This window comes from Zalophus californianus, chromosome 16 (assembly GCF_009762305.2).
Source record: "Zalophus californianus isolate mZalCal1 chromosome 16, mZalCal1.pri.v2, whole genome shotgun sequence".
NCBI classification, from domain to species: domain Eukaryota; kingdom Metazoa; phylum Chordata; class Mammalia; order Carnivora; family Otariidae; genus Zalophus; species Zalophus californianus.
Genome location: NC_045610.1, coordinates 42,713,668 through 42,724,313, shown reverse-complemented (window position 1 = coordinate 42,724,313; position 10,646 = coordinate 42,713,668). Strand labels below are relative to the sequence as shown.

The 10,646-nt window shown below is 54.6% G+C and overlaps 1 protein-coding gene across 4 annotated transcripts; it reads right to left on the bottom strand.

Annotated features, from left to right (window-relative positions):
- On the bottom strand, positions 1-9,629 carry ASB16 (ankyrin repeat and SOCS box containing 16). Of its 4 annotated transcripts, none has more exons than XM_035724369.1 (7): positions 9,556-9,629; positions 8,317-9,212; positions 5,949-6,216; positions 2,853-3,345; positions 2,349-2,462; positions 1,184-1,309; positions 1-1,034 (listed from the first exon to the last, which is right to left on the bottom strand). In XM_035724369.1, the coding sequence occupies exons 2-6, from the start codon at positions 8,615-8,617 to the stop codon at positions 1,196-1,198; spliced, it is 1,290 nt and encodes a 429-aa protein (XP_035580262.1). In that variant the 5' UTR covers positions 8,618-9,212; positions 9,556-9,629; the 3' UTR covers positions 1-1,034; positions 1,184-1,195. The 4 variants fall into 4 exon arrangements, with proteins under 4 accessions (XP_035580262.1, XP_027424462.2, XP_027424461.2 ...); XM_027568661.2 differs by having other exon boundaries at positions 1-1,883; positions 8,317-8,401; positions 8,937-9,212; XM_027568660.2 differs by having other exon boundaries at positions 1-1,883.
- Positions 9,630-10,646: the final 1,017 nt, after the last annotated feature.

Genomic DNA, 10,646 nt, shown 5'->3' with positions numbered 1-10,646 from the left:
CGAAGGCAGTCGCTTAACCAATGAGCCACCCAGGTGTCCGGAAATGAAATCCCCCAATACTTTGTCTGTCACTTGTGTTTATGATTTGGTGCTTTTATAACCAAATTTAAATTGTTTCTGTATCCAGATCTATTCATTTTTTCTTTTATGCTTTCACCCTGGAAAATCTCCTACCCCAAAATAATACATATAATCTCATGTATCTTTGGGGGTTTTTTTCCTAAGTGGGTTTTTTTGTCATAGGTGTAAATGCAACAGAAAAAGCTGAGCTCGCTGGGGTTTGCCTCCTGTAAAGGGGTGGACAGCTCAGCATCCTCCCCTGAGAGTGAGGCTGTCAGCTTGGGCCCAGGAGTACAGCGGATCTCCTTCTCTTCCCTCCCGCCTTTTGGCTCTATGAAATGAAAGCCAACATGTCTTCCAGAAAGGAGAGGTTGCTGCTCTGCATAACAAGGTACAAAATTGTCTTCGTGTTGGTGAAAGGGAATCTCCGCAGATACAACTCTCCACAGCGGCGAGGAGGCTGGCAACAGCTGCAGGAGGCCGACCCTGGGACTTCTGACCCGTCACTACTGTGTGACTCCAAATGGTAATGGCAGTCGACAGCCCAGGGTCCCTCAGCAAAAGGACCCTCCTGCAGTGGGTACTACAAGCTTGGGGTCTGGCAAGGGCCTTCTGTTGTTCTTATACCCTTTTTCCTATCACAAGAGTTAACAGTTGCTCTGTGGAGGGGCGATAAACATGGAGTGAGGGGTATCTCAGCCACATGCCAACCTGACACATACACGCTTGGGTTCTGGGCACACATCATTTATTTGCATTCACAAAAAGTGGCTTGGCGTAAAAGGTTCTTAAAGATGAAGGATGGTACTTTTGACTCTGGGACCAGAGGAGGAAGTGAGAGAGAGGGGGGACAGCTAGTGGCTTGTCCTCCTGTCACAGACCCTTAGAGACCACAAGTGTAGTGACCCATTGTTTAAGACATCATGCATCACTGGTGGGTGGACCAGGCAGAGGGAACAGCACATGCAGAACACCTAGAAGCAAAGTGGAGCAGGTCATATCCAGCAAGCCGCAAGTCTGCCCAGTTTGATGAGGCTGGATTACAGGAACCTCAGAGGGGGAAGGGGGAATCAGAAGACCAGAGAGCTTGGCGGAGGCAGGGGTAGAAGATCTGTCTACTTACTGAATTCAGATTTTAGCCTGAAGGTGGTAAGGAGCCCCCGAAGGGCATGATCAGAGTTGTGATTCTCGAACGGGCTCTGGCATCCTTGTGGGGCGTGTGTTTCAAGACCAAGCAGGGAGGTCCTCCCTTCAAGCAACAAAGGCAGTTTGGGCAGAGGCAGTGCAGGTATAGACGGAGTCGGTCACTCCTTAGGAGGCCAAACAGGTACATAGGTGGCAGGGGACGGAGGAGCAACAAGGATCACCCCCACGTGGCTTGGGCTGGAGGGGCCATCCACTTAAGCAAAGGAGACGGAGGTGGGTGAAGGCTGAGTCTGCAGACCTTCCCATTGGAAGCTGGAGCTTGGGTTGGGCAGGAGGTCAGCGAGTAGCTCAAGAAGCCAGTGAAGAGGGGAGCAGGCTGGGGAGGGCACGCGGAGTGTGGACAAGAGAGCCAGGGACTGGTCCTCCAGGGTTGTAGGGAGACGACTGATGGAGGGGACAGAAACAGCTCCGGGAGCACCCTGGCATGGGGCTCACTGGATCCGCCCCTCCACACGCAGCAGTAGGTAGTCCCTGAGGACCGGGGGCAGCGGGAGGTGAGCGGCGGCCTGTCGGCAGCGGCTACCCAGCTGATCACGCACAGCCAGCCGAGCCAGGTGCTGCAGCCGCCTCGGCTGGTTCACCATGCTCAGGGCCGAGATGTAGAAGGCTTCGTGCTCCTAAGCCAGGAGTGGAACAGGATCAGATGGCCCAGCACCCTTGATCCTGCCCTTCCATCTGGCAATGACCTAGCACTGGGGGCCCCAGGGAATTTGCAATATGCACCCACCGGGGTGTCTGGTGCAGCTTGAAAGACTCCGATTCAGAACCCAGAGGCCCTGCAGGGGTCATGGGAGATGGGACCACAATGTAGGGCAGGGTCTCGGCCATGTCTGCACCCACCACTCTAAAGATGCTGGCACAGTGCCCGCTGAGTCCGAGATACCTGTTTAACGTCCACGCTGGTACCAGTGAGAGAGGCTGGAGGGGTGTGTGGGATTAGAGGGTGTTCTGAGCTGCTAGGCGGCAGGAGACCCCAGGGGAGGGAGGGGAGCCCATCCTGGAGGGATAAGGCCTGGGGCTCATCCTTTCTCTCCATGTCCCCCAGAGCCCAGGAAGGAGCTGTGCCCCTGTGGTGGACATACCTGCCACAGCTCTGGGAGTACTGCCTCCACCCAGGTATCACACGAGGGGACACAAGGGTAGGCATTAAGCAGGACTTCCAGGGCCCGAGGGAAATTGGCACAGTGTTTCAGCATCTAGGAATCAAAAGAGGGTGTTAGGGTCACCACGGCTCTCCCAACCAAGGGCAGAACCAAGTCCAGCCTAAGCCAAAGCCCCACTCACACCCAAAGTTGGGAGGCTAAGGTCTGAGTCTCCTTTTTCCTATGCCTCAGTTTACCCCAACTTCTGTGGGCTGCAACCTCTTGGCCCTGGCCAATTTCCTTTGGAGCTCTTTTGTCCTTCCACACGCTTCCCTATAGCCTTCAGTGGTCCTTCCCAAGGTGAGGACAGACCTTTGGCTACAGGACCGGGCTTTTAGTCTCTTGCCCCCATCCCCTACCCCCACCTTCCCCGGCGGCAGGGCAATTCCAGCCTCAGGCTCCCCCCTCAACTGGGGCCTCCTTTCGCAGGCCCTCCCCGCGCACCTCAGGGCGCACAGGCTGGGCCCCGTAGTCCAGCAGCGCTGCCAAGAGGCCCTCGGGCTCCCCGCTGGGGGCGTCCTGGACCGCCTGCAGCGCGCAGTCCAGGGGGGTGTGGCCCGCCGCGTTGGGCACTCCAGCGCAGGCGCCGTGGCGCAGCAGCAGCTCGGCCAGGGCCCCGCAGCCGTTGGCACAGGCGTTGTGCAGCGGCGTGTGGCGCTTGCGGCCGGCAGCGCGGGCATCAGCCCCGGCCGCTAGGAGCCGGCGCGCTGCCTCCTGGTGCCGCCGGCCACTGCCCGGGCCCTCGGCCCCCGCGCACGCCGCGTTCAGGGCCGTCTCGCCCTGGCTGGTGCGCAGGTGCACGTTGGCTCCGTGCTCCAGGTAGAGAGCCACGTGCTCCTCCAGGCCGCGAGCCGCCGCCACATGCAGGGGTGTCACCTCGCTATCCTGCGCCGCCACGTTCACGGTCGCTCCCGACTCCAGCAGCAGCTTGGCGCACCTGGAGGGCAAGGCGCATGGCCCAGAGACAGATCCTAAGGGACCACGGCCTGGCCTGCTGTCATCCCCTTCCCCGTTTCTTCCCACCCTGCACGCCATCGAGGCGAGCCTGGTGTCCACCATCAGACTCACAGAAGCCCCATGACCGACAGCAGAGTTGCAAGGCCCATGATGTCCCCAGGAGCATCTTCAGTCTTCAGATGGAAAACTCGGCCGAGGAGGGCCGCCATACAGCCAAGGACACACAGCAAGTTAGAGGCTGCGTCAGAATGAGTACTCACTGCCTCAGACGGTCCCTCCCAGAATCTGTTTATTTCCTCGGTAAGTTCCAATCATGGGCTAATTTTTTGTTTCCAAAACCTGACTCCCAGAGTGGATTGGGACTCCAAGGCCTAGTTCTGAATCACTTGCCAGTGGTCTCTTAACATTTTGATAATGCAAAAAATTTGAAAATCCACTACTGTGTCCACTATGAATGTTACACATAGAAAATTAGAATATGAGCTGGAAAGAAAAAGTCATAGAAGTCCTAATATTTTCTTCATGCTGCCAAACTTGAAGACCACTCTTCCAGACCAGTGATACCCATTCAGACAAAGGAAGGCATTTGGGAATCAGCCTGCTCGTCTCCCCTAGAGAAAACAAATGGAACCAAACAACAAAAACTAGATTTTAGGGAGCACCTGTTTCATGGTCTCCCAGTTCCTGGAAAAACTATAGGCCAGAGCATGGGGCACCTGGGTGGCTCAGTGGGTTAAACGTCTGGCTCTTGATTTTGGCTCAGGTCATGATCTCAGGGTTGTGAGACTGAGCCCCACTTGGGGCTCAGTGCTGGGTGTGGAGCCTGCTTAAGATTCTCTCTCTCTCTCCCCCTGCCCCTCTCCCCCTCCCCGTCCTCCCCCCACCCAATCTCACGGGCATGCATGCTCTCTCTCTAAAAAACAAACAAAAAACTGTAGGCCAGAACACTGTTGAGGCAAATAGGCATCATTAACCACCAGGGGGTAAACCAAATACGAAACAAACTCAATTAATGATGTAATTAAACTAACAGTAATTTATAATTAAAAAGCCAGAACGGTAGCCACTGGAAGCTCGGGAGTAGATGCAGCAACCCTGACGAAACCCTGATGACCCAGTGTCCCTCCCCAAAAATGGCCAGAATTCCTGTTCCTTTCAGTGTATAGGTCCAGTAGGTGCTTGGCTCAGTGGCCAAAAATGCAGTAACAGCCAGCCATCTATAAACGGCTGAATTTATTTCCTCAGCCAATTCCTTTTTTTTTTTTTAAAGCATGTTAGAGATTTTTTTATTTATTCATTTGCGAGAGAGACAGAGAGAGAGCAAGCAGGGGGAGAGGCAGAGGGAGAGGGAGAAGCAGACTCCCCACCGAGCAAGGAGCCCGATGTGGGACTCGATTCCAGGACCCGGGATCACGACCCGAGCCGAAGGCAGAGGCTCAACGACTGAGCCACGCAGGCACCCTTTCCTCAGCCAATTCTAATCATGGGCTAAGTTTTGTTTCTTTTTCTTTCTTTTTTTTAATATTATATTTATTTGACAGAGACACAGTGAGAGAGGGAACACAAGCAGGGGGAGTGGGAGAGGGAGAAGCAGGCTTCCCGCTGAGCAGGGAGCCCGATGCGGGGCTCGATCCCAGGACCCTGGGATCATGACCTGAGCCGAAAGTAGACGCTCAATGACTGAGCCACCCAGGTGCCCCTAAGTTTTGTTTCTAAATACTACATTTAAATAACCCTGAAAAGCTCATTCAGTAGGGTTTCAGTAAGTTTCACTTAAAAGGATAGTCTCTTGGAAAGCACACTGTGTGCTCGTAAGAATTCAAGAAAGGGCTGGAAAATCAAAATCACTTCTGGGTCCATCACTGCTCTAGATCCGGCTAGGGAGAAGTCCCCAGCATGTGGGCTGTGGAGTGTCCTCACCGCCAGAAACCTGTTGTTGTTGTTGTTGTTGTTTTAAGTATAGTTGACACAGAGTGTTACATTAGTATCAAATGCACGACCTAGTGACTTGACAAGTTTATACATTATGCTATGTTCGCAAGTGTAACTACCATCTGTCCTGTTACATCACTATCACAAGATCATTGACTAAGTCTATTCCTTATGCTGAGCCTTTTATTCCTGAGCCTTACCCATTCCATAATTGGAAACCTGTATCTCCCACTTCCCTTCACCCATTTTGCCCAACCTTCCACCCCCCCCCCCCAAAAAAGAACCTGTTGATCTTAAAAATGTGGGAGGAGACCTTGTACTAAAGCTGGGAAACACTCGGCTACATCTTTCTTGATGCCCACCTTGAAACAGGTAGGAATTTGGCTACAGAGGATTCACAGGGGCTAGGGGACTGCAGTTGGAACAGGGTTTTCCAAAAAGGCAACAGGGCTTCTGCCTCCTGGGCTTAGCTTATGTGACCTTGGACAAGTCCCTAAAACCTTTCTGAGCTTCAGTTTTCTCGCCAGTGGAATGAGACCTGTCTCCTAGATTGTCATGAGGATGTGTGTATGTGAGGTGCTTCTCCCCTTCTCCTGGCCGTGTCAGCTGGAGACACACACACACACACACACCCCTCCCCTGGGTACCTACTGCAAGGACTCGGGGGCTGTGCAGAGGTGCAAGGGCGTTGTGCCCTCCTCAGACAACACGTTGGCCTTGGCACCGAAGGTCAGCAGCAGCTGCACACAGTCAGACTGGGCCCGGGCACAGGCCTCATGCAAGGCTGCCCGGCCCCCAACCCGGGCATCCAGCTCAGCTCCCTGCCGGATCAGGTGGCGGGCACAGTCAATGTAGCCTCGGGCAGCAGCGATGGTGAGGGGCGCCGTTTGCTTCGTCTTGGGGGTCAGCACCCAGAACCCTGGGAAGAGCAGGTAGGGTCGGGGAATGGTGTGTGAGACTCCCAGGGCAGGCCCTGACCGTGGCCGTCCCTTTGCACCCTTGGCCTAAGCACGAATCGTGCCAGGCTGTAGCTATGGGGAGGGGCTAAGCAATCAAGCCCTGAACTTGAAGTGTATATTGGAACAGCCTTTTATTTATTTATTTATTTATTTATTTATTTATTTATTTATTTATTTATTTATTTATTTATTTAAAGATTTTATTTATTTGAGAGAGAGCACAAGCAGGGTGAGCAGCAGGCAGATGGAGAGGGAGAAACAGGCTCCCTGCTGAGCAAGGAGCCCAATGCGGCGCTCAATCCCAGGACCCTGGGATCATGACCTGAGCCAAAGGCAGACGCTTAACTGACTGAGCCACCCAGGCGTCCCTGGAATAGCCTTTTAGAACGGTTTGTCAATCTGTAACAAAACAGTATGTGTGTCATAGAAGAAAAAAAAAGGTAATTGCTCTTTCAAATCACAGGGGCAATTGAAGAGAGTTAATCCTGTTAAGGAAACCTCTGGGTCTTTGAGCTCCTGATGGATTCCTTGGTTCTTGTTCACTAGGGTGTTCTGGCGTTGGGGGTGGGTTTGAGTTATGCATAGGAGGGCCTGGGGCTGAGCTTGGGAATGACCAAGTAGCCTAGTTTGGAGTTCTAGGATATTCCTGGGGCAGATGGCGGAGAGGAGGGTGGAAGTGGGGGAAAGGTGGAAGGGAGAATAAGAGGTGGGGGTGGGGAAAGGAAGAGCTGGGTGAGCGGCTGATCTTGGGACTAGTGTTGGATCTAAATTGTAGAAGTGGCCAAGGACTTGTTTAAAGAATATAGATGCCTAATATCCAACTGTTTAAGTTGTTTGCATTATGGTGAAGTAAATTCCTGGGTTTGTCAAATTTCGGGTAAAGCATGTTTTGTTTTGTATTAGGATTGAAATTAAGGCCAAGTTCCATTTGGGGGATGACAGACATACTGCAGGACAAGACCAAAATACCTTGGGTAGGGTTACATCTCTAACAGTTAAAGCCCAGCAGGAATCTGGACCTTGCAGTGACTGTGAGAACGTAACTCTCCAAGGATTTGGAGCCCCCAGATCCATGAGTGGGGCTTGGGGCAATCTCTGCCAGTCTTAAGAGCAGGGTGATCTCAGTTGAGGTATTTGGTTTACGTGGACAAACCTACTGGTCAGAATAGAGCCTAAGGAAATTATCTGCTAAGTACACAAAGATGTTCATCATAATGCTATTACAACTAATTTTACAAAAAAGGAACCCAATCTACCCAGTCTATTTGGGACCTAGTTATATAAATCATGGCACCCCCCATACCATATAATTTATGCACTGTGGGGACAGGGTGCCTGGGTGGCTCAGTCGGTTAGGTGTCCCACTCTTGATTTTGGCTCAGGTCATGATCTTGGGGTCCTGAGTCCCACATTGGACTCCATGCTCAGTGGGGAGTCTTCTAGAGACTCTCTCTCTCCTTCCCCCTCTGCCCCTCCCCACTGCACACACACACTCTCTCTCTCAAATTAAAAAAAATATTTATTATGTGGGGATGCCTGGCTGGCTCCATTGGTGGAGCACGCGACCCTTGATCTCAGGTTTGTGAGTTCAAGTCCCACTTGGGTGTAGAGATTACTTGAAAATAAAATCTTACTTATTTTTAATTTTTAATTTATTTTATTTCAAGTGGGCTCCACACCCAGTGTGGGGCTTGAACTCACGACCCTGAGATGAAGAGTCACATGCTCTACCGAGTGAGCCAGCCAGGTGCCCCTTAAAAAATATATATATATATATATATGTATATATATTTATTTACATAGATGTATTCAGAGAGAATATTGCATTAGAATATAACTGTATTGCTGTGTAATTGATATGTTAATATAATTTTAATTCTGAAAAGACATACAAACCACTACGCCTCCTCTCTGCGGAGGAGGGAACTAGAATGGGTGTGGAAAGCAGTGGTCTAGTCTGGGTTCTGGAGGGAGGGGATGGGGCCAAGTCTCCCCCCCATCCCCACCCTCTCCTCCCTCCGCCCCCTTCTGCCCCCCCCTCCCCCCCGGGTGCTCCCTACCCTGTTCAGCTGACCAGGCCAGCTGGTTGCTCACAGTCTCCACAATCATGTTGGCAGCGTCTTCCTCTTGGAACAGGGCTTGGACCTGGCGCAGGTCACCGGAGAACAGAGCGTTGTGCACGGCTGGGTCTCGGCAGCAGCGGCGCGGCCTGGTGAGGCGGGCCCGGGCACTGGGGGGGCACCTTTGGCTGCGGCACTGCTGGGCCGCGGCCCGCCGCCGGTCCTCCCACTCCAGCCACTCCCGCTGGAGCCGGAGAGCCCGCCGCGTGGAGGAGGTGAACGGGAAGGTCTCCTCTGCCATGGGGAGGGGCGCTGGGGGGCTGGGCGGCGGCAGCTGGGCAGAGCCGGGTTCCCCCAGCCCGACTACCCCCCGTGTTCTGAGCAGCCGCCCTGCCCCTCCCTCGTAACCCGGCCAGAGGAGCAGCTGAGGCTATAAATAGGTCCTTGGCCGGCCTGGTAAACGCTGTTTGCCCAGAGTCATGATCCTGGTGCAGAGAAGGTATTGGGCCAACCCCCGCCCCCCCCCCCCCAGCCCAGGGCCAAGGCCAACCCCTGCCCCTGCTGATGCCCTCCCAAGGGGGCAGCAGCAGGAACCCCAGGGTCGGCATCCTCCCACTTGCCTGGAGGGAGCATCTTGGGTTGGCAAGGTCCAAGGGGAGTGAAACAGTCGATCTGGGAGATGGGCAGGGCAGGAAGAGCCAGAGTCCCCCAGCCTCTCAGCTGTTGGCTGGAAGGCGGACCCCAGCCCAGGAAATAAGGGCAGGCAGAGACGGGTCCAAACAGCTCTTCCGGTGTCTGCAGTAGTCCGGGTAACTGCGCATGTGTGCACCGGGCTTTACGCCAAGGACATCACCTTCATATCCGTCCTCACTCCAAGAGCCATACTTCCTGGCTCCCTGAGGGTAGAAAGCTTGGTTTTGACCATAAAGTACACAATCAGGCTAATGATCACAGTGGAGCACCTCTGAAATGGGTGCTTTTGTGTCCGTCTTAAGCATGAGGAACTTAGGCTTAACAAGGTCACGGCTTGTGAGCGGCGGAGCCAGGACTAGTACCCCAGCTGGTCAGACGGCATAGATGGGGCACTTTGGCTCATGCTGCCGTGGCCACCTGAGGGTGGCCAGTGGTGAGAGCCTCTCCGCGCCCTCCTAGCAGGACAGCGCGGCCTCTAGAAACTGCCCGCCACGAATCTCGTGTCTCTCGTGTCCCTCCACCCCCCGAGCTCCTGAAACGGCTCACCTGCCTGCCTTAGGAAGGCCGAGGGGTTGACCTGGCAACTCTGGGGACTCTGACCGAAGAAACCTTCAAAAGCCACAAACCCATTCAGTCTCAGGAGAAAGCAGCTCTGCTTCCAGGAGCCTCTAGGGGGAGGAATGAGGCCATGAAATAGCCCTGGCTGATGCTCGGCGGAGCCCGGGAAGGGAAGGGGTGGGCGGAGGGGGGATGCTAGCCCCCGGGGGCCTCGGAAGCTCTCCTACCCCCCCCCCCCCCGACCTCACCCAGTGTGCGGGCGGGCAGCCCCTCATCCCCTCAGGGTCGGCCTGGTCTGTGTCCACCAGCGCGGCGGGCTCTCCTGGCCCCTCTGCCCGCCCCACTTCCTCCCCTCCCTGGTTCTGCAGCCACCCCTGCGCAGTGACCTCGGACTTCTTCCTCTCCCTGGTCCCCTCACGCAAACAAGCTCCAGCTCCCATTGTCACATTATCAGTCACCCTCTCAGTGCCCCTCACTGGGACCAGCCCAGCCTCCTGCTGTTCCTTTCTCTGGCCACAGCCTCTCGGCTCTGCCACCCGGGTGGAAGGATCTGTCTAAAACGGTTCATTTCCTAGCTTGAAAACTTCTGCTGACTTCCAACATCACCCCTCTCCGGGTAAGCCCGATGCCTCAGCTCAGGGCCTCATGTCACGTGGCATTCTCCTGGCGGCTCCTCAGCCTTCCCGGCCATGCCCGATCGGTGCTCCAGGAGGACTGCACATGTACTTTGTGAAGGGCCTATCCCAATGTGCTGTGGACAGAAGTCCGCCCTGCTGGATGTGGGCTCCAGAGCAGGACCTGAATTTAGTCAGCTGGGTCTCTGCAACCCAGCAGGGCCTGGCACACTGTAGGTCTTGATGTGGTGTTTAGGAGCGCTTGGCTCGTCGCAGGCGGGCCCCTTGTGTGTAGGGCATTGAGTGAGGGCCCTTGTTCTCTGCCAGAGCAAACACTCATCTGCCTGCCCAAGTGGGTGGCAGCAGCCTGGGCTGCTTCCGGCACTGCCCCTACCCTGCTGTTCACCCACTCTGGCCCCAGCTTCTTGGTGGTATTCCAGGGTGGGGGATCCCAGAGGGAGGGAT

Bases quoted from the DNA above. Each gene is read 5' to 3' on its own strand.
- ASB16 (XM_027568660.2), bottom strand. From the start codon at position 8,617: ATGGCAGAGGAGACCTTCCCGTTCACCTCCTCCACGCGGCGGGCTCTC. The intron at 3,346-5,948 runs GTAGGTACCCAG...CTTGCCCTCCAG, and splicing joins ACAGCCCCCGAGTCCTTGCA to GTGCGCCAAGCTGCTGCTGG. The intron at 2,463-2,852 runs GTGCGCGGGGAG...TTTGATTCCTAG, and splicing joins CCCAGCCTGTGCGCCCTGAG to ATGCTGAAACACTGTGCCAA.